The sequence below is a fragment of the Vulpes vulpes genome, chromosome 3 (assembly GCF_048418805.1).
Source record: "Vulpes vulpes isolate BD-2025 chromosome 3, VulVul3, whole genome shotgun sequence".
NCBI classification, from domain to species: domain Eukaryota; kingdom Metazoa; phylum Chordata; class Mammalia; order Carnivora; family Canidae; genus Vulpes; species Vulpes vulpes.
In genome coordinates this window covers 118779728-118803425 of record NC_132782.1, presented here as the reverse complement: position 1 = coordinate 118803425, position 23698 = coordinate 118779728, and the positions used below count along the sequence as shown (strand labels likewise).

General features: G+C 38.3%; 1 protein-coding gene across 6 annotated transcripts in view; it reads right to left on the bottom strand.

The window, feature by feature from the left end:
• The window catches only part of VAV3 (vav guanine nucleotide exchange factor 3), a 439091-nt gene that overhangs the window by 109782 nt on the left and 305611 nt on the right, over positions 1-23698 (bottom strand). For all 6 annotated transcript variants that reach the window (XM_072754465.1, XM_072754466.1, XM_025996323.2 and 3 more), the window contains 4 exons: positions 18543-18644; positions 18140-18240; positions 6694-6719; positions 1528-1573 (listed from right to left, as the gene is read on the bottom strand). In XM_072754465.1, the coding sequence (XP_072610566.1) occupies positions 1528-1573; positions 6694-6719; positions 18140-18240; positions 18543-18644 (275 nt within the window). The remainder of the gene's footprint in view (positions 1-1527; positions 1574-6693; positions 6720-18139; positions 18241-18542; positions 18645-23698) is intronic.

Here is a 23698-nt window from a genome sequence, read left to right as displayed (position 1 = left end):
TATGTGTGTGTAGGGGTGTGTGTGTGTGTGTGTGTTTGTTTTTCTCTTACAAACATAACATATAGGAACATGAAGTTCTAAAATCTTTGGACAATTAAGAATATCAGAACAGTTGTACCTATACAGAGCCATTAACTTGAGGATAAACTATCATATTACTGGTCCACTTTGTTATACTTACAATCTGTGAATTCACTACATCTCTCTTTAAATAATCTAAGGGCTCCTAAAAATTCTGGCTATAAAGCAAATTGTTACTTGTCAAATGTGTTCCTACTGACACACTATGGAAATGCATTTCCCCAGAAGAGAATGGATTAAATGAAAATGCCCATAAAAGAAAGAGAAAATACTTATTTGTAAAAGATCATTTTCTGAAATAAAAATACGACACACAGAATAAGAAAAAAGTATGCTGACAGTCATATACTCCCACTAAATAGAAGTCACTTCTAAATATTATTGCAGAATCCTCTGTAAAAGGTATTGTGTTGGGAAAGTTCGAACTATTAAAATAAACCAGAACCCCTATTTTTTTAAATGGGCTCAATTCTGTTCTGTAGTTAGAAGATTTAAACAGATCTCAGAACATAAGTGAGGCAATTTCTAGCCAGAGGCAACAAAGCTCCTATAAATCTTTTCAAACAGCTCATAAACTGGCATGGCTACCATGGGTGTGGTTTCAGTTAAAAGCTATAATGCTTTGAAAGCTCAATTTTACAACTAGGTGAACACTGTTTATGATGAGAGAAAAAAAAAACACATAATCCAGATTATTTTCCAGCAGGGTTACTTCATGCCTTACCTGATTTATTATCAAGTTCATATATTTGGAGTCCTTTACCTATGTATACCCTTTACCCACAATATGACCATATACATAACAAATCTTTGATAATTAAACTGTGGAAGGCATTACTTAATGGATGAAAAATAATTATACTAAAATAATGACAGGGCAAATCTCATGATGTTAAATAGAAAATAACTGAATGCTCTCTGCAGACAAATAATTGGTCCCGAAGGAAGATACATGTTCACAAAGTCCTTAAATTCATTCTTCGAACTTTAAAATAGTACAGATAAAGGGTGAAGAAAACTATTTTCCCAAATGAGGAGGGTGTCAAGATTGTCTAGTTTATGAGCTCCCTCCACCTCCTTCGAAAAGTTAATTTTTAAGTACCAGCTTGTTGATTTTCTTTCCATATTTGGGAGCGAGAAGGTGGGGGAAGGATATATTAGCATTAACCCAGCAGCCTGCGGCTGTTTCAGTAAGAAAGTAACCAGCTCAACTGCTGGTTCTTGAAAGAGTGTGGTACTGGTGGTTACTCATCATGTGAGCCTGTCCCAGGAAGCATCGTCAGGTAAATGATTTACGCATTAGACCGGCGCCTTCTGGTCACACATCACATACCAAACTGCCAGGAACAAAGGCCAACAATCTGTCTGATTTCTAAAGCAAGTCCCATATACTTTCATAATCGCTTAACTGAAGTCACGATTATAAACATATAATCAGAAACACACCTGGATCCACCTGTCTGGGGTTTCTTCGGAGTCCATTGGTCCGTTTCTGTGCAGAGAGATAAAACAAAGCAAAACAAAGATTTCACATTATTAAATTGTATTAATACGTGATACTTTGGAAGGCCAATGTTCCATTTTCCATTTTAAAGTATAACTAAATTTGATCAAAACATGTGGTTCTACAGTTTTTATAATTTAATTTTTCTGCTTCTCTAATAAGCCTTCCCCTTGTATTTGATGTTGATGTTACATCAAGAAAAGAAACATCTTTTACCATCTCTGGGTATTATGACTCAAAAAAACTTTTTTTTTTTTGAAAGTTGTAATGACTATACGAATTATGAGAACAAAGCTGAAGCAGCTATTCTTGGTTAGAAAATGCTCCCAGCAAAGACATGTAATCTCCAAAACTCTTAAGTCAGCTATTTCTGAGGGCTGACAGGTCAGACCCTGGAGAACCTCACAACAGAGATCTGAAGACTTGACTTCACCAAACACTTAAATGAGAATAGTGTTTTAATTATGGTCACTTGCATCTCAATCCTTGAAAAAACAAAACAGGCATGCAGCTTGTGAACCATGAAAGTGAATTCTTATCACAGAAAGGAAAGCCTTAAGAAAAATTGTGCATTACAAAAACTATAAAATAAGATGCGAAACAAAGGAAATTTTAAATGTTTGAAAATGCATGATTATGTGTTCAATTTCACATGGAATTAAATTTGTTCCTACCTAATAACTATAGTAATCTCACTAATTAATAGGACTTGATTATCATGTTTTATTATACAACGGGATGAAATGCTGAGTCTATAACCACCATATAATTTAGATTTTTCACAAAAGCAATTTTCTCCCTATGTGTGTTGGGGTTTGTGCCCATGTGTGGAGGGGACTTGGGTTTCATTCAGAGAACATGTAGCTTTGTTAAGCACACATTAGCCACGTATTTTTCTTAGGGCTCTTCCTACTGTTTTCATTCACAAGTTGAATGGGTGAAATAGGGTCTGACAGCTTTCACAATGGCCTCGAAGCCCATCAGGCAGATGTTCAGGATTCTCAAGGTGAAAGCAACTAGAGAAATTTTTCAAGTTTTTGTTTTTAACCTAACTATTTTCAAAGTGGATTTGTAAAAACCAAAGATGACCATTAAAATCAGCATTAAACTATGTACAGCAGGATGGATAGCTGTACTGGTAAAACTAGTATAAAGAGAGCCATTATAAAGTGAGAAGAAAATGTCACTCTGGGCTTCTTGACAGCCAAGGCACAAAAAGGGGAAGCATGACAGTCAAAGATTCATAGCTGATAATTTGGATAAAAGCTGCTTTCAGAGAAACTCTTTTTTCTATCTGAAATGTTACAATATCTTTAGAGCTCTCTCTATAAAGGACAAAGAACACAATGGACAATATTTTCAACAGGAAAATATATAATGATGAATATCATGTTGCTATTTACTTCCTACACATCCCTTCACCTTCTTAATGTACAGTAGAAGCTGTCTTTTTATGCTCTAACACCTTCTCCAATCAAAATGCTTAGAGACAAGGAAGGAATTCAACCTTTGGGTCCTATTCCTAGAATCCCTAAACTAGTATCATTTAAAATTTATGGACTTAAAAATGTGAAAATGAGCACTTGAGTTCAAGACCAATGCTATATATTAGCTTGAAGTTAGGATTAAAATAGAGAACAATTTGCAAACACACAGATGGACCTAGAAAGTACAATACTAAGTGAAATAAGTCAGAGAAAGACAAATATCATATGATTTCACTCACATATGGAATTTTAAAAAATAAAAATGAAGAAAAAAAGAATACAAACAAAAAACAAAAAACAGACTCTTAAATATGGAGAACAAACTGGTGGTTTCCAGAGGGGATCAGGGGATGGGGTGAGTGAAATAGGTGATGGGGATTAAAGAGTCCACTTGTCACTGTATTGTACACCTTAAACTAATATCACACTATATGAAAAAAAAATGGAGAACATGGTATAATTACTAAGAATATGGATTTTAGAATCAAACTGCCTTAGTTCAAATTCAGACCTTGTCACTTGGGACCTGTTATTTGATTGTGAATAAGTTAGTTAACATCTCTGCCTCAGTTTTCTCACCTATAAAATGGAGATAAGAACAGCACCACTTCACAGAGTTTATGGTGAGAATTAAATGAGTTCTGTGAAATGACTAGAGCAGTTCCTATCATCCAGTAAGGATTACTGAGTGACAACCTATTTTTTATTATTATTATCATCTTTATGGTATTTTGACTATTTAAATGCATACAAATTACAAATGATTTTTCTAAGTTATTGGCCTACTGCTTATGGTTTGGGTTTTTCCTCCTGAAAATCAGTGACCCTGAAAACAAACTTTTCTATAGGAGGAATGGGCAGTGGAATTATAATCTGTTGCACTGGAAAAAAAAAAATTAGCTATTTAGACCAAATGTCTCTGGAGATTTATTATACTTAAAAAGTATTTTACATTATATGAAATTTTTGAAATGTTTAGCAGAGTATATTTAAAATTTTAAAATGCTAATTTCAATGGTCATTCTGTCATATTCCATCCAACTCACTCCCACTCCCACTTATATTGTCAAAAGCCTAGGACAGAGCTTTTGTCCCCAGCAGAAAGAGGAGAGCAATCCCTGGGAGCTGCCAGGTTCAGCCCCATGAGATCAGGAGAACTGATTTTCAGAACCTTCTCAATCTGCTCGGATCAACCTTGAAGGGGCAGGGGAGGGGACAACCAACTAACCTAATTTAAGAAACGTTTGAGTTATTTCTTGCTTCATTACCTATTACTTTGTCTTTCTCTAAAGAAATACTTTTATCATCCAAGAATCTCTTCTTGCCTCTTGGAAGAACTTAATTTTAATTCTCTGTTGATTTCACCAACAAAAGCAGCAAAGGTTCATTTGCTATGGAACTGGCTTTGGTTCCTCTGTTATAAAGGTAGAAAACCTTTAAGGAATGGATTTAGAGTACATATGTGTTAAATAGATACATAATGATAACCTTACTTCCTACAGCTAGAGGTACCTTCTGAAGGTCCACTCAGAATGGAACGTGGGATGAACATCCCAGGTGTGGTCATGAAGGCCTATAGATGTTGTGGCTACTGAAAACTATCTACCTTGAGAATGAAGTGTGAACTTAAAAATAAAAAAGTCACAATCATATATATATATTGAAAAGGGAACAGGACAGGATTACAAACTGGTATATGGAGAAAAAGAGCATCTTCAAGAGGTGGGAAGAAGAGCAGATCACAGAGAAAATTGTTTACTTCTGGTAAAAGTCCTGAGCATCATACAAACATCTGCCTCAGAGAGTTAAAATGCCTTCCACACAGTCCTGGTGGGGAGGTATATAGTGAAATAATGCTTCTTAATGTTCTTTTTGCTACATTTCTCCTTAAACCAAGCTAAGATTTCCAACTGGTTTGGGCAGCAACTATAATTATGCATCCAAAATAAAGATTATTAGCAAAATCACACTTTAAATAAAAATTGCACTTATTGTATTCAAAGCTAGGCAATTCACTCAACCACTGACACTGCATTAAAAAAAAGTCAACCTGAAAGTTAATTTACTTCATAATAGGCTTCCATGTAATTTTTTAAGAGGATAAAATGCCTGGAGAGAATATTTAGTATTGCGTGAAAATTATTCACCATGTCGTTAGTACACCTTCTGTAAATACACTCACTTCACATTAAAATAAAAACAAGTGAAATCATCTTCTTTGGAAAAAAACAATTCCTATTTTTTGTGAAGTCACACTTAGAAGTTCAGACCTCTAAAAGGAACACTGTGTCAATAATCTAAGGATAGCATGAGGATAAGAGAAAGCAAGCTGCTTTCCAAGATCTTCATAGGCATCCTTACAGTCCTTGTGAAAAACCTTACCTGTCAACTAAACACTAAAAGAAATTTTACATTAATTTATTTTAGCCCCAGAAGAACCTGAACTCCTTGCTCTAGATTCTAGATTTTCAAATACAGTTAGCTGATAACACCAAAGAGGTGCTTATGAGCATCTTCATATCACTATTGATACTCTGTGTGCAAATTACATGCTTATGCAAAAGAGAAGCAGAAATGATTACTTATTTGATGTCTTACTGTACTTTTCATTATTTTTACCAACTATATAAACGCCAGCCTATTAAAAAGTATTTCATTACTTTTAATGATCTATAATTATTATCTGTTAATATAATTTTGTACAATTTGTCATTCTTTCACTCTGAAATTCTAAAGTTACGATACTTTTGGTTCACATAACCCATCACATACACATGCATTTTATATTTTACATGCATTTTATATTTTAATTTTCTCTGTGATATTATTTTTGGGAGGTCAGGTGAGAAACTTGCTACTTTTGGTTAAAGGCCAAGGCAATGGTTGTCTAAAATCTGTCAAATTTTTCATTCTTTCGTATTTCTTTAAAAATAGCTTATTCTGAGAGGTGACAAGGATCAGATGGTTCTAAGCCATTAGACCTTAGACTGTGTTAAACCAAAAGAAAATGTCATCAGATCTTGCTTCGATCAATAAGATATGATACAAATCATGTTTGTGTTCAAATAGAAAACTACTAGAAATATGAATTCATATCCTTAGACAAGTAATGTTAGAACTTTTCAGGACTAGCAAATGTTGGGCAGCAATGCAACGTTTCATGACAAGGACAGGTCTACCAATTCCCTGGGATGAAGGCTATCTCCCTTTTGTACTAGCAGGACCATTCCAAAGGAATGAATAAAGATGCATTAAGTTTTATAAACTCCAGGGGTTTGTAGAATTTTGCAGGAAACTAGGGGAAAATATCCCCAAACCAGTGCTGCACATTGTTACAATCTTTGAAATTTACCTGAATAAGTACCCAGCGTTCTGAAAGGCTCCAGTTCACACACATTCTTAAAAATTCACATTTTTCCTCTACCTAAGATCTTCAGACAGTGATTGAAAATTCATCTGATTTAACCTGTGCATTCACAAGCACTTAGTTGCTCACTCTAGTTCTGTTTCTATCCATTTTAAGGGGCACATTTAACATTCTAAAAAGCTCCAGACCGCTTAAGTTAGCAAACAACCTGAAATGCAAAAGTTATGAAAAAAAAAATTAAATGTTAATCTTACCTCCGGTGGTTTGAGCGTCCCTTGTTCTGAAACAAATGTAAAAATTGGCATTGTCAGTGTAAAGTTATTTTGTTTGGTTAGCAACCTTAGCTTGTTCTCTGCAGCTTGGTAAAAACACTGCTGCTTTGTTTCCCTAACTGATACTTGTAATATATTTCCAGGGTCCCTCAGGCTGGGCTAGTAATTGTTTTGCAACCCAGGTTCTCTCGCCTTATTGGCTTGTCAGGAAAGTGACTCATAGTTCTAAATGACTTCTAGGTTATGCTTAACTTTTTCAATTGTTGATTAAGCAATGTCAGTCCAACCACATAAAGCTCCTTAAAACAGAGGCTTGCGCTAAATTTACATGGATGAGAGAAAGCTAGGTGGGAACCTGTCTTTCAACACACCGAGTTTTAAGAATCCAGACACATTAAGTTACAGAGGTATTTCGCCGACTACAGCAATTGCGAATTTAACACTGTACAATATTGCATATGGATTTTTTCCATTAAGTGGCTATAACTATTGTTTTTAATTCAGGGGGAAATACAGTTTGATTTAAAGAGGGAAATAAAAAGTGACAGGATTCTATTCCAATGCTAATTTCCCTTTCAACCTTAGTTTCTCCATCTGTGAACAGAAACAACAATCTCTTTACCACATTTCAGTTCTTGAAAGTGACCAGCAGTGACAGAAGGGCCCTGAGACCTGCAGGTGACTACGGTGGCATAAGGGGAAAGGGTCATTCTGAGAGTAAAGGCACACGCTGCACATGGGCACCTGTGGACGAGATCTCCTTTCCCTTTCCCAGAAGCCCCTGACGTGGTAACGCTTTTCCAGACTGTGAAGGAAAACACCTCAACCTTTTGAGCCTATGCCTATGGTTTTCCCATCCAAAATGACCCTCTCAAGAAGGATCTGAGAAAAGAAGACACTGAGGGAAATGTCAGGAAAGAACCGCAGGCCTAAACAAGAGCTTTGTAAACTTCTGTAAGAGGATCCAAGAAGTCCCACAACCAGAGTTCAAGGGGAAAATTCTGGCCAGAACACCTGACTGGCTTGACACAGATCGTTTTGCACAAGAAGCTGCCTGGGGCATGAACAGAAGGTTGTTTTGTTTTGTTTTATAAAGGACTACTCCTGATTAATGAAAATGGAAGACACATGACCAAAAGTCACCTTTCCGGAGAAAAGTTAAGTCCACATTCCTCTGGCAGTTTCAAATACCATCACCCTAGCTTTCACAGAGGACTGCCTTCTCTGAAGGCATCTTTGCCAGGTCTGAGGCTGGCCAAGGAGTATTCCTTTGCCTTTACCAAGGAGTGTTCCTGGACAGCAAGCTATTTCACCTCTTTTCCTCCTCACTTAGAAATATGCAATGTTTCAGAAGCACAATGGCCCGAGAGGATCAGTGTTGTGGTCAGTACCATTTAGCTGAATGCTACGGCCAGACTTAGAACCCAGGTTAGGTGAGCTTAGTTTCCTAACAGGGCAGGTGTGATACCTGTTTCACTGGTTTGACCAGAAAGACCTATATTCCAGAATAGCCCTAAACTACTTTTTTTTCTCCTACTGGTGCATTAAAGAGTCTGAGCTAAGAATAGTAAACTGCAAGAAGCACCAAATGGGAGAAGAGTTTAAGTTTTCCATCCAAGGAGACTGAGGAAAGCTTGGAATACTAGATGTCCTCTAAAGTGGAAAAACCTCAGGTCTTTTGTGTTCAGCATTCATAAATGAATATGTAACTTAATTTCAATTTAAAAGCTATATGTTTTTTTCTGACCCTTTGCATAGAAGTGTTTTTATGTCCTTACAAGTAGGTCTTTCATAGTATGCTTTAAATGTTTCATATCTTTGTACAAAACCTATGATCAACCATGTGGCAGCAGCAGGTGACACACCATGCTCCACGAGGGTCATCTGGTTACTCCTCAAGAAGTTCCCAGGGAAAAGATGGTATCACTGGTCCTCTAACTAGCAGACACCTGCATCTCTTTACCCAGAAAAAAAGATGTAGGAACAGAAGACGATCAACGACAGGCTCTTCCTATCCTTGTTGCATAGGGTTCAAATGAAAGTTAGCTGGCCCCCTGCATGAGCGAGCACCTATTACAGAAATAAAGAGAGTGAGAGGTCCCAGTGAGGCATACATGGGGCCAGTATAAAGCCAGAAGCAATCTAGCCTGGGCTGACCACCTCACCCAATCTCCCTCTCTCATTTGCCTCTTTCCTGTTGGCTCCAGCTTTTTCTCTTTAATGTCTCATCAAGCAAACCAGCTTTCTTCCTAATTCTGATTAGATATACTAAAAACTACACAAGCCCTCTTCAGTGTAACCCAAGTAGGAAAAATGGAAAAGGAGCTTTGTGCTGGACGCGACTCCAACTCTCAGGACATTAGTCCTTACTTAGGGCTTACCTTTTCCTGTCTTCATGGCTACCATGTCCACCCGGTACCCTGTCACCCAAGAAAGAGGCACATTTCCTCCATGCACTTGGTGTGGAGAAGTTCGCACTCCGATCTTCTCATGCTGGGCCTAGCACCTGAAGAGTAGCTCTTGAAAGTCTCAGCTTTTATTTACTTCTACCTCATGGTAGGGTTCTGTAAGTTTTCTAAGACTAGGGTAAAACCCAAAGGACTGGAAATAACTCTTAGAATCTGTTCTAAGCTTAGCAGTTCTTATCCAGACTCTTCTGGTGATTACTTTTATACTTGGTCTAGCATCCTTAGCATTGAACTGAGTACCTCCTTTACAAACAAAATCTAAATTCTGATAACCATATTAATGCAACAGCTTGTTAACTGGTATTAAAATAACAGTGGTGGGAGAGAGGAAGACCCCACTACCCACACTGCTTCAAACATTTTCAAAGTAAAAGCTCATTCTGGCCAGAAAAATAGAATAAGAACATCTTTCGATTAAAAAAGTCTATGGAAAACTTGCTCTAATTTTGAAGTCTCCAACACCATCCTCAACCTCCTCTTGATATGGACCCAAAACTACTATGCAGCAGGTACTTGGGTCCCTAAAAAACACTTGGAGTGTCACAGTTCTGCATTAAGACTAAGTCATAAGGGCTGATGACCATCAAATCTATTTTAGCTGAATTCTGACCCAACAGAAAGGTTGCTGCTTGAGATATGATGAAAAGTCTTTCTTTCCATCTCTTTTTCTCCTGGGAACTTCCTTAGGAGAGTAATTCAATTCTTCAAGTTTCTAAAAGTTTTTAATCCTCAACTTGTCTTTACCCTGCAGCCTATTCTCAGACTCCTATTGATCAAACTATAAAATGTTCTTACCCTTTCAAGAGCCTTTCTAGATGGTGACTCACAGGCCCTCAAGGGGTTTATACCTCACATTCTTTCATCAAGTCCCAACTGGTTTGATGTAATTCAGAGAAGGGGTGTTACTACTGAGGTGCTTGGAGGCTTTGCAGAACTCTATCTTCAATGCCAGCACAGGGCTCAATGTGCAAATTTGTGTAAAAGAAATGTTTTTCACCAAGGCTTTAGATTCACTTAATACAATTCATTTGTTTAAACAAAAAATTCAGTCCTATTATATTTGTTTTTCCAATACAAGTGGCTCTCAGTGAATACATTATTGCACAGTTTGCTTTGTCTCTTATCTGAAGTTCTATTTGTTAAGACTAAACAAATCAATGTCCAAGTAAGACTATTGGTCTCAAAAGGGGCCACAGAAAAGTAATAACCAGTATAGCTTCTGAAGGGGCCTTGTTATCATGGCTAACATGCTAGTTTTGTGAGACATTAAAAGACAGCTGGACGGATCAAATTTTGAAGTTACACAAATGTTATGTTCACCACTCAGACCTATAGCAATATTTTGGAAAAAAAAAAAAAACCTATAAATAACACTTGGAAAGAGGCTTTGATTTCAAGTCTTCTCAGGAGCTCTAACAGAAGTACAACTACATAATATTTTCCTGTTCACTTTAATAATCATTAATATATCATTAAACTGACCTAAATAGTTAAGTGGAAGGAATAATAAGTACCCCTGAGTATAAAATTTTCTTGGTAAGTTAAGAAAGAGAACTAATTGACGGGAAAGGCTTTAATATAAAGTAGAACCAAAGTCATTTTTTGATTATGAAATCAAGGATCAAGGCTTAGCTCATGTAAAAGTAACCTGATAAAATACCTACCGGCAGAAGACAGAAATAAAACTGTATTCTTTTATGATAAAATACTGCAATACTATTTATAAAAAAGCTATTTCTGATGCCAATTTGGGGTGCAGGGTCTAGGTAGCAATCCTGCAGGTTTAAACCATTAGGATACTGAGACACCTTGCTTCCAATTAGGAATGGCTATGGCAGCAGCAGGAGCAGCAGCTGGCCTAGATAAAAGAGCGATTAAACAGAGAAGCAAATGGGGACCTGCTTCGGTTAAATATTAGAGCAGCTGAGGCTTGCATTCCCACTAAAGGAAAAGATGCATTAAACCAAAGTTGTCTGCTCCAGCAATATTTGCCTTCCGGTGCTACTTTCTTTGTTTAAACTGAGAGGATGCAAAGCAAGCTATATTGATCAATGTCAGGATAAGAAGGGAACAACAGGGTTTCAGCAGGGGAAAAACACAAATGTCCCCCCAAAATTGCGGTTTCAGATTAGACCTTCACAGTGGTGTGCTGTGAGAAAGCCCAGCCACTCTAGAATTACATCAGCTTTGCAGTGACTTGTTGAGAGAGTCTTATATAATGGAGTTCATACCTATTCATTATTAGGGTTGGAAAGTTTGGCAGCACACTTCAGAGGCCATGTACGTGTTGATCATCGAGGTTGCCATGGTGAATGTGAGGGAGTCAACTCAAGTTCAGTGAAAATGAGAGAGTGAAATTGCCCGCTCTTTATATCCATGCAAATTCTCAAATGTTAAGACATAAACTAATCACCCAACCTTCAAATTTGTTTCTTAGTTGCATAGTTTGTCTTATAAATACAAAAAACAAAAGTTAAAGCACCCTTTTTTTATACTTCAAATGCACTTGAGTTAATAATCTGTCATAGTCAAATATTAATATGAATGTATTACTTCCTTCATTCAGAAATGCACTGCATTTTGGCCAAGTAATTATTATTTTGAGGATGAATGAAGATTAGGTAAATTTAAAGGAGATAGAGCATGAAAAATAAAAGGCTTCTAAATTCAGGGAAGACAACATCCAAAGGCTTAACTTCCACAAAAACAAACAAACAAACAAAAAACGCCAGAGAGCTATTTCACATGCTTATTGGTTAGTATCTAGCCACCTCCAACACTATTAAAGATTGTGTTTGGGCTAAGATATTCCTATTTTGGAAAAAGGGAGTAACGATTTGAGGGATGAATAAAAAGATGAGAAATATGTTCTCTATGTGGAGGAGCATACAGTCTCCTAGAAGCAATGAAGAATGGCAGAGAGAGCTGTGCCCACCAAACCATCCATGTACCCCACTACACTATCCACCTCCCCCCTGTAATTAATTTGAGGCCATTTAAGTAGTTTTAACCAATACAGTGTGATTTTTAAAAAAAAAGTATTATTCACTTCAGTCTAGAGGTTTTATTAGCAGCAGCTATCCAGGAAGCTATGTGTTGAGTTTACAGAGCCACAAGATGGAACCAGCTTGGATCCCGAAGCCATTATTTAGAAGGGAGCTCCCTTGGAGGGCCATGGAACTCGCAGCCAGTAGTGCAAATGTGAAAAATAAACGGTTATGTATTAAAGCCAGTGGGATTTGAAGGGCTTTAGGGATGTTTTAGTTGCCTAACATTGTCAAATACATAAAACCTACACACAAACTAATTAGGAAACAATTTAATTCAGACTACTGTTGGGTGGCCAAAGTGAGGGAAAATGATTGGCAAAGAGCTTAGAAATGAAATAAAGCAAGAGTAGATCTTGGAACTGTTGGGAGAAAAGGGAGTGTATTTCAAGGAGAGGAAATAGTAAGAGACAAGCAAGAATTCTAAAAATGGGACTGATTGGATTAGGGAGTGTATTTCCCTAGAGATTGAGGTATTTTTGTTACCAGGTGTTCTGTGAGCTAGTTCTTTTTCTTGATAACTTAATAACCTAACCTAGGCTCCTGGGATCAAGTCCCACAACAGGCTCATTGCTGAGAGCCTGCTTCTCCCTCTGCCTGTGTCTCTGCCTCTCTCTCTCTGTCTCTTATGAATAAATAAATTCTTAAAAAATATATAATATATATATAATTTTATATACATATAAAATTAAAATTTAAAAAAAGGCTGATGGTTGATGCTTAGGGCAGGAGCCCTTCCTTGCATAAATACCAGAAAGGAATGCAAAGGGTGTGCCAAGTCTCCCATCTTTCATTCTTAAAGTACAAGGCAGGGCTTCAGGTAAGATTTTTATTTCACTTATCCTATATCTAGTCGGGCTCTGGTCTACAAGGGCAGAATCAAAACCGGTCCAATCTCCCACAGCCTCCTGCTTCTGGGTCTAACACTACAGTGATCCTCTGAGCCCAGGAACCCTGGTGCTGCACTTCTACTCATTAATCTGTCCGTGTGTTTGTCAGTCCGTCTACTCACTCATCCATCTACCATGGCTTCCCAGGGAACAGAGTATCAGTTAAGTATGGTTCTTATCAGTGAGAGGCTCCAGTTTAATTCAAGTTTGGGCATTATTCTGTAAGGAATAGAAAGTACAGCAGCAATAGAATCACATCATCAGAATTGATTTTCATAAAAATCATGTTGGAAATCATACAAGGAAGAGTAATAATAAGAGTATAATAACTGCAGGAGTTAGGAAACTTCTGTTGTCACCCAAACAAGTGAAATCGAGATTTTAATTTTATTTTTTTAATCTATAGCAATACCGTATCAGTGGTTTCTAGAGAGCCTTCAGAGGAGAACTAAGAAAACCAGGTAAGTGAATGACGATGAGAGAGGTGGGTAAATCAAGGCTGACACCCAGGTTCGGATGAGTGTATGGATGTTGGACCTTTAACTAAGATGGAGGAAGTTTGTGTTAGTGACTAATGAGGTTGGTTTTAGATATGTGAAATTTGAGGTCACTGCAGGACACCTGGGAAGGGATATGAGAGAAGAAGATAGACATTTTGAATCCAAAGTTCAAGAGAAAAGCCTTACGTGGAACTGGTGACTTATCTACCTAGGTGTAGGATATAGTTAATGCCAGGGAAATTAATCAGGCATCCAAAGGATGGCATGGAGGCTATGGCAGGATGTTAAGGAGAGGGGTAAGGAGAGTGGTTAATAGTGCCGAATAAAAGAGAAAGGTCAAATTAGGTGAGGCCTGCAATGTGATGACCAGTGCATTTGACAATTAGAAGGTAGAATGGAAGATTCTCTCACCTTCATCTAGGCCTTGGGTTACTGTGTCATTTTGTTCAACTAGTCCCTCTTCTCTATCTGGACCAATGTTGAGTGATATTGGCATGCTCCACTTTCTGGAACTGCCTTCTACCCCGACTACCCAATGTTTATAGTGTAACCATTCCAACGAGACACAGCTTTCTGGACCACAAGTAGACTCCTGACTCACTCTGAGTTGATTGGAATCTCTTTTTGTCTCCTGAGAATATAGTTGGACTGTGTTAGGCAACAGAGCTAAAAAGTTCTATAAAGTGGAGGTCAATCTCAAGTCACCTAGGATACAATTTTATGTGGGAACCTGGATTATGTAAGCATTTGAGTTTTCCTTAAATCAATACTATTCTCTTGCTTTGAATTTAGCTGATCCCACCCCCCAAGTCAAGTTTTCCTGAACTGATGGGACATTCTCAGCCAGAAAAAGGCCCACCCCAGGGAACTATGTCTCCAGGCCCCGATATAGCTTTTTCTTCCTCCTGCCCTCCTCCTCCTCTACCCTCCACATTTTCCCAAATGTCATACCAGTTATGGAAAACAACACTGCTGAACTAGTGCAAGCAGCTCTCACTGCATCCAGGTCCTGACCCTCAAACAGAGGACTGTGTACAACATAAGCCAGTGTCGGTTCTCTGCTGGCCTGGAAAACACCCATCAAGGCTAGCTTGCCCACGTGCTCAAAATCCTGCCTCTCTTACCACACTCACATCAGCTCTGCCAAGCTTAAACTCACACTTTACCCACAGCAGTGCGGGAACAGGTGAGTTCAAGGACTGGATGTCATAACTTCCAATGTTGAGTGGGCATATGTTTAGGAGTGTGGGAGAGGAGTGCTGACAGCGAGAAGTAGGCAAGGCCCCTTACTACTAAGGGCCACCCAGAAAATCCTAATCTGGAGGCAAAACAGGGAAGCCGCCTGGGCAGGTTCTTCCTACTTCATACCACTAATTAACAGACTATGTGCACTCAATGCCATCAGTTTTTTAAAATCTTGGGCAGGAAAGGGCAGAAAGGGCAGAAAGGGAGAGAAATAGACATAGATATGTAAAATAGGAGGATGGAGGCCACCACCAGATGTAAGGCAGAGAATCAAGAGGGCGAGGGAACTATGTTCAAAACTCCAAGAAGTAAATCTAGCCAGAGGTTTAAAAATGTTCTTTCCTACTTTATAGTGAATTCCCTAACAGTTTAGAGAATGAGGTTGCTTGTAATAAATGATATCTAAGTAAGTGTTATCTATAATCTGCAGGGCATAATAGCCTTATTTTTAGTTACTTTATTTTCATGCTTTTATGACTCAGTTTCTTCATCTTAAAATAAAAAGTCCTAGAACTGAAGGTGGGTGCCAAAATCTTCCAGCTCTCAGACATTCCACGGGGAAAGGGCAGACATGGTCCCAGAGAGTCCTGAATTTCTCACAGCACTTCAAAGGACTGAAATCTAAACACATTTGGTAGTTACTAATTTAATTGAATTGACATGTTTTTGCTAAAAAAAATAAAAATAAAAATAAGTAAGTAAGAATTAGAAAATCTCTTTCATTCTCAGAGAAAACCAAACTCATGATTTTACCACGGTTGTTTCTAAGGGTCAGGTACTATGCGTTCAAGACATTTCCATAGATCCTCATAGCTACTTCACAGGACTGGGAGCAGAACTCAGAGGTAAAGAACAAATTCAGGAGTTGGACGGCCTGGATTTGCATCTTTGCTCTATTGATTAGGCAACTAAGGCAAGTTACTTACTTCTCTGTGCCTTGGGTTCTTATATGTAAGATAAGAATGGCAGTAATTCCAACTATAAAGGATTTGCACAGGACTAAATGAGTTGATGGCAGAAATATACTTGGAATGGTACCTGGTACTTTGCACTTGTTTTAAGAAAATAAACATGTAAAGGCTACAGGCATTATTATTATCCTCTACTTTAGAAGGGGGAAAAAAAAAAAAAAACAACTAAGACATAGGAAGTTTAAGTAACTGGTCCCAGTGTCACCCAGTGAGTAAGCTGTGGAGAGGGATTCAAACCAGACCAAGACTCCAGATGTTTCGGGCTTTACTGCCATCACACACAGTCTCCTGATCCAGAGTTACTCACTGAAGGCTGGAGCACAGTGGAATGATGACTTGGGAATAGGTAATGCACCGCTTTTTTATCTGCCTGACCAGGAATTCCCAACTGTTTCCTATTAACTTTTTTCAAGTAAAAGTTAAAAATTTAAAGTCCTTTCGCATCCATCATTTTTATCACTGCAAAGTTTGGTGTTCACATTTCTTCTATCCACATTTGCTTCACATCATAAAAACAACAGCAAAGATACAGATTATACCCATCCCTTTAAAAAAACAAAAACCTATGCTTCTCATCACAGCACCATGGATTAAAGCACTGAATTTTTATCGTGCCTAGGCACTGTGCTAAGCATCAACATTATTTCATTTGATCCTCATGATAATCCTCTAATTTCCATTTTACAGAAGAATAAACAAAACCTCAGAATGCTTAAGTAACACCCCCAAGCTTGTGCAGCTAGCAAAGGGCAGAGTGAGATTTTCCACCATTTCTGCTTAACTCTCAACTACTCTCTTGGACTCTTCCAGTAGAACGCAAGAACCATGCCAACTATGAGATCACTTCACATTTCTCACAGACAAACTCCTAAGACAGGGCTGGGGGGGGGGGTAGTTAATAAAAAAAAAAAAGAATGCCCTACCATGAACATATTAATTGTCCTCAAAGACATGAAAGGTTGGGCCAAATAAAGACAGAACAACAAAAATTTAAATGATAAACTGTATAACTGTATCAGGTGGACAATTGAAGAATAACAATAATAATAGATAACATTTCTTTTATATTTTACAACTTTGTAAACTGTCTCTGACCTTCAGAAACATTAGTGGGTGCTAATCTTGTCTCCTTGTCTTAGCAGACTTTGCGTCAATTGTGTGAACAGTCTGTCTCCCAACAGAAAATGGGAACTGCTGCCCTGAGGACTGAACGAGTTTGTGCAGAAGGGCCTGGCAGAGAGCCCAGTGCAGGTGCTCAACTAACCCAGGATCCTTCCAACTAACCCATTCCTGGCATGGGGAGCTCATGGCTCATGGGAACCTTAAAAACCATCTACTGAAGGAGCAGAGTGAGAGGAATGTGCTGTGATCCCAGTCCTCTACTGGGGTTCACACCTTTTCTACAATTGCCCATTTTCTGAACTCAGCTCTGAAATGAGCTATTATTCTGTTTCACTCTTCTTCATATTATCCAAAATAATTCAATGTCCACCTTTTCCTTTGGGAAAATCAAAGGTTGACATGGCTACCTTTTGAACTCAAGCTGTTAAAGATCCCTTTCTTCTGTTCAAAAAGTTTTACTGATTTTGAAAGGTCTTATTGATAAAACACAAGAGAAACTCAGGGGAAAAGGACAAAGAGAAAGAAGAAGAAAGAGAAAGAATAAAGAGCACAGAAAAGAAAGAGGAGGAAGAGAGCCCAAGAGGAGCAGAAAGAGGCAAAAGGCTATTGAATGCATAATTGCCAATAGTCTTAGCAACTGGCTCATGTAACAGTCATGGAGCATTATTTTCAAAAACGAAGGGGGAAAATATTTACATAAAATCCAAAGGATATATGCTCTCCGTTAAATGCTGTAAAATGACAATGTATTCAATTCATTAATTCATGAATTAGTCTGTGTGATGTTTACTTCTGGCATCATTAGCATTTCTGAGCTGAATATTTAAGAGAACAAGGGAGAAATTTAAGGACTTAAGATAGAAGTGAAAAATATTTTTTTCTATTTTTGTCCTTTCATTTGTGTGCTTTGGCTATGTTTGTACAGCATTAGTGAGATTCAGGGGCTGGGCTGAATGAAATAAGTGGCACAAAACCTCCCAAACGCCCCTTGAAGGCCTCTGCCTCCCAGGTATGTGTAAAAGTCACAGGAATTTTGAACAATTTTTAAATTGTCCTTATAAATGATAGTTTCAAAAGCAGAGATGTCATAATAAACACATATTGAGAGTAAATTAGACCTTAATTATGTTTATCAAGTTTTATATCCTAATTAAAAGCAGAATCACAACAATAAACATGACTTACCAGCAGAATTAACTCTGCCACAATTGTCTACTCTTCCCAAACATTCTTTGTGTGCTCTCGCGCCACACTTAAAACATAAATAGCCTTGATAAAATGTTCCTCTGAAAGGTAAAATTAGAGAGTGATTATGTTAAAAGGTGTTAAAATCTGCCTATATGGAATCACAAAAGAAAGAAAACAGGGGAACACAGTGCTTTGCAAAGTCTTTTAGCAGAGGGAGAGGGTTTCCTGGGGTTCCAAAGGAAGGATCCAGGCACAAGGCTGAGGAAAGGTCTGTGGACTCAAAACTGTCAAGGCAATCTCCCCACTTCCAAACATTTTGGCTGGGATATTAGAAAAGTCAGAAACATGGAGCAATTATACCAGCTCCTTTAAACTGAAACACGGGACCGTGCGAGCTTACCTCAAGAGCATCTGGCAGACTTTGCAGGATGTAACCCGATTGAAGGTGTGCATCTTGAACTCATGGAAATTGGAGTCTGCATAGTCTGGCCTTATGTTTGATCTATAAAAAGGGGTAAAAAGTAACTTCCTAAAGAAAGTTACACAACCAAATAGCAGTTTAATCATCTAAAACCTAAATTCATCAACATCACATTGGGTAGAGATCTGATTCAAGCAAAAAGGCTATTAAATATGCAATGTTCTCTAAGCCAAAAGTAGGCTTTGCATTAAAATATATACCAAAATCTGGCTGTGTGCAAAGCAGCAACACATAAGGATTTAAGCAAACTAATCCTCCTCAGAATTGAGGATTCCCTGAGAACATTACAGAATGGCCACATAGGTCAACCTGCCAGGAAAAACACAAAAACCTGGTGGATATTCATGCTGTGTGATAGTTTCTCTAGCCGCCATCACTGAAATATAAACTAGATGGAGCGGACGGGAGGGAGGGGCAGAGGATGCTTCATTCCCACAGAAGCCATCTCTAAATAGGTATGTGGATGATGTCATGACCTATAAAAGTGAAAATAATTTTATAAAAAGTTTTGCAACAAAACATCGTCTGGTCAGTAAAAACTTCCTCCTTAACAATTTGCTTTCCTTGTAATCCAAATAAATTTTATATTTTACTTTTATATTTTTTATATTTTATTTTTATTACCTGCATGTGCAAAAGAAAACATAAAGCAAAATGCAAACTATCATCACTGACATAAGATTAAGCAAAAAATAACATAACCAAAGTGATTTTGTGCCAATATTATGATGACCAAACAACATTTGTTACTTTAACCTTCATGGCAATCCTGACTACTCAGCACTAAGAATATCACTAATTTACAAACAAGGAAATTGAGGCTAATACTAAAGTCTAAGGGAAATGGCAGAGTCAGGCACTCTAGTCCAGGTCTGTCCTCTCTGCCTCTCTGCGAGATGGAACTCAACAATATTCACCTTAATATAATAAGATTGTTGGAAATCGTCAATTTAGCCATTTCTAGAAGATTTTTTATATTACTCGTAATTTACCTATGTCACAGAAGAAAGCAGAAAAATTAGAAAAGAACTAAAAAAAACTGATATAGATCAGAGGTATATGGAGGAAGCTAAGATGATGCTCTTCAACATGCTATAAGCAATTTGAGAGAGTGTAGGAAAAGTTTGAGATACTGATGAGCTAGGATTTCCCCTTTTATAGAATACAGCAACTCTCAACCACACAGAGCCTTGGTGTAATGAAGCATAACACAGGCGGGCGACCAGGCATCAATCTCTGAGGTACCAGGAGAAGCCTTATGAAAAAACATTCGCAAAAGCAATTGGAGTAGCAGGCAGTGATGCAGAAGTGTCAGAGAGGTCAGCCTTCCAATCCATCTGCTGAATATGAGCGTGCTAAAAATGAAATCAAATATTAGTGCCATCTGGGATTTCTCTGCTCCATGCTTCTGGTGACCTCACTTTTTAGGAAAATGCTCTGCTGCATGCTGAAAAGCATGGCCACTTCCACAGCAGTATTTTTGTATTCCTGATTAAAAATTATAGTTCTTCATGAACAGAGAAGTAGAGAAAACATAAGGATCTAAAACAAAACTGTCTTCACAAGATTCTTGAGTCCATAAAGCCATGCACTGGAAAGAGCATCACACCCTACTTCCTTAGCCAGGAAGGCCTGCTTTTTTCTGAACATCAAGGTGATACAGTCACACATGGATTGTCAAATCACAGCTTCAGTCCTGGGAACTTGAAGAATTCATCAGCCTCGAGTTGTAGAATAGAAGTAGGTCTCCTTCAGAAATGTAAATGGGTCCCAAACAAGTAAGAGTTTAATTAATTTTAGAAGCTTGTCTGGGACAGAGATAGAATACCTTTCTCTAAGGATCAACTCAGGTAATAGACAGCCAATCTTTTGACCATCTATTACTTTCCCCAACTAATGAGGGATAAGCTGACTTTTAAAAAAAGATTTTATTTATTTATTTGACAGAGAGAGAGCACAAGCAGTGAGAGCAGCAGAAGGAGAGGGAGAAGGAGACTTCCTGCTGAGCAGGGAGCCCAACATGGGGCTCGACCCCAGGACCCTGGGATGGTGACCTGAGCCAAAGGCAGATGGCTAACCGGCTGAGCCACTAGGGTGCCCCTAAGTTGGATTTTTAGAAGACAAAAAGCTGAGAGGAGAATCACTCGGAGGTTAAAAAAAGAAGAAAAAAAGAAAAAAGAAAAAAAGACATAATAAAGAAAAAAATCTGAAAATATTGTTAACACTGGTTGTCCTACATGAAATTAGGCTCCAAATGGTGAAGTAGAATGGTAGGGAAGAAATGTTGGAATTAAAAAAAAAAAAAACTATAGCTGCATATTATTTTTTAAAATTAAACACTAAAAGATAAAAATCCTATGACTCTGGAACTGCTCCTGGAGCACTACAGAATACAAAAGTATAGTCAACTATACTTTTGGTAGGAATCTGAAATTAGACCACCCAGGCCTAAATCCTAACTTGCAAGTCACTAACAGCCTGACCCTTGATAAGTCAGTAAGTATAAGGACTACTCATAAAATCAAAACCATAAAGTTACCTATTTTATGTAAAGTGTTTTTAGGACTTTGCCTGGCCCAGAGTTAGTGTTCAGTAAGTATTGGCTACTATTAACAAATTCCTGATTCCAAATTCACAAAATAATAATGTAGTAGTGGGGGATCCCTGGGTGGCTCAGCGGTTTAGTGCCTACCTTTGGTGCAGGGCGCGATCCTGGAGTCTCGGGATCAAGTCCCACGTCAGGCTCCCGGCATGGAGCCTGCTTCTCCCTCTGCCTGTGTCTGCCTCTCTCTCTCTCTCTATGTCTATCATGAATAAATAAATAAAATCTTTACAAATAATAATAATAACAATGTAGTAGGAAGAGTACTTTATGAGTTGTAAGAATCCCTTGGTAGTCCTGGGACATAGTCCCTGGAGGATTCCCATTCTCCTGAGAATTTCATGCAGGAAGGCTGTTATATGCTCAGTGTCCTCTAAGACCAGGAATCCATATATAATGAGTTAAGCACAATAAGAAATAGGGTTGCCCAGGAGAATACACATATGAAAAAGTCCAGAGAATCAGATAAAATCATATCAAGTGCCAAATGAAGAGAAATGTCAGCACACATGGACTATAGCCTGTGAGGATGTAAAAACCGAAGACAGTAAATTGGCTGGTTGGAAAGAGTTGGAAAGGTAAATTAGAATTAAAAAAAATATGGAGAAATATCAGGATTATAGGTAGGTAACACAAGGACAAGAATGATCAAAAGTGGCATTTGTTTCATACTTTTAATGCACCAGGCACATAATAGGCTCTTCGTATTTTTTTCACATTTATTGTTCACAGCAAACCTAGAAGGCAGTCAGTCATTCGTTCATTTCATATTAAGTACCTACCATATACACAGACCCTAAGGCCTGAACAGAAAGAAGGATCCCTCAGCCAGAGCTGAGGAGACAAAGTAAAGAGAAGAGATGTAAGAGATGATGAGGTAAGAGAGGTTGGCAGGGGCCAAGGAAAGAGGTGAGATCTTACACAGGGATTAATGTCACATTAGTTGACAAAGAAAAAGAAAAAATCTCTGTGACCACTATAAAGAGCATTCCTTGCAGTGAAGCAAGAGTGAACACAGCAAGACCATATGGGGCTGGGTTATCTATAGATGAGAACTGAGGGTCAAATATAGGTTAGCTCACTTGCTCAGTCACGCAGCTCTACACAGAGGATTCCACCTAAGTAACCTGTTTTGATATATGACAGACAGTTTACTTGTGAGAACTTGAATGGAATCTTGCAGATTTCTCAGGAAAATGTTGCCATTTCTTTTGCTTCATATGAGTCCATTAGTAATACAAATAATCAATCAAATATTTACAAGGCAAAGTATGTCAGCACTCTTACACCTCCTTTTAACTTTACACATACTCTAACTTCTTGCCTCTTCTCACCGGGTTTCATGGTTGGCACCAAACTGAGGACCATGTGCCTCCCTGTAGCCTGAGTCCCTTCTCCATTCTCCAGATCTGCATTCCCAGGGGCTCCACAGGCACCTCAAATGCAGCACATACAAAACTCAATTCTACACCTTTCCTAACATACTGGATTCTGATTTTTTTTTCTTTAAAGATTTTATCTGTTTATTCATGACAGACATAGAGAGAGAGGCAGAGACACAGGCAGAGGGAGAAGCAGGCTCCATGCCGGGAGCCTGACGTGGGACTCGATCCAGGGTCTCCAGGATCACACCCTGGGCCAAAGGCAGGCACTAAACCACTGAGCCACCCAGGGATCCCCCTGGATTCTGATTTTAATCCATGAATATACATTCACTCCATCTTCTAACCTGGGAACTTAAGAGTTGCAATGAATTTTTCCCTCTTCCTCATACCTTCTCCATATTCATTCTCCGTCAACCCCTCCTCTGCTCCAATTTCTCCTTCCCTGAAACTATAATGAACTTCTGTTGATTCAACTTTAAAAATACCTCCTCAAAAATTCAGGTTCCATTCTCCCTCTTCATTACCTAAACCAAGCACTCAGAATCTCTCAGCTAAATTGTTACAATGACCTCCTTAATTTTTCCATTTTCTACTTTCTCTCCCGACTGAAGGCCATCTTCCAGAGTATTCCCAGAATTCTCTTGAAAAGTAAGAATCGGTCACTCCCTCCGGTGAAGGCTTCTGCCAGTTTCTACTGCCTACAGGGATAAAGCCACAATGTCTAGCATGGCATACAACATGTTTTAAGTTCTAGGATGCCTCTTGCAGGCCTCTTCTTCCCCAAACCCTCATAAGTCACAGGTATACATTGTTGGTACACAGACCTTGTCACATTTCCTAAACACGTTCTTCTTGTCCATAACTCTGCACTTTTGTAGTCCATTCACTCAGTCTAAAATGTTTCCCTCAGCCTGCAGCTGCTAACTTGCCTGGTTACTCATTTTGGACCAGATAAAAATGTGACTCCTTTGATAAAATCCTCTGTGAGTCCACATGATAAAAGATAACGATTATCATTTCATCTGGGTTCCCAAAGTACTTTTCCAGTCCTCTAGTGCAGTACTACATTATGTTATAACCATTTATTA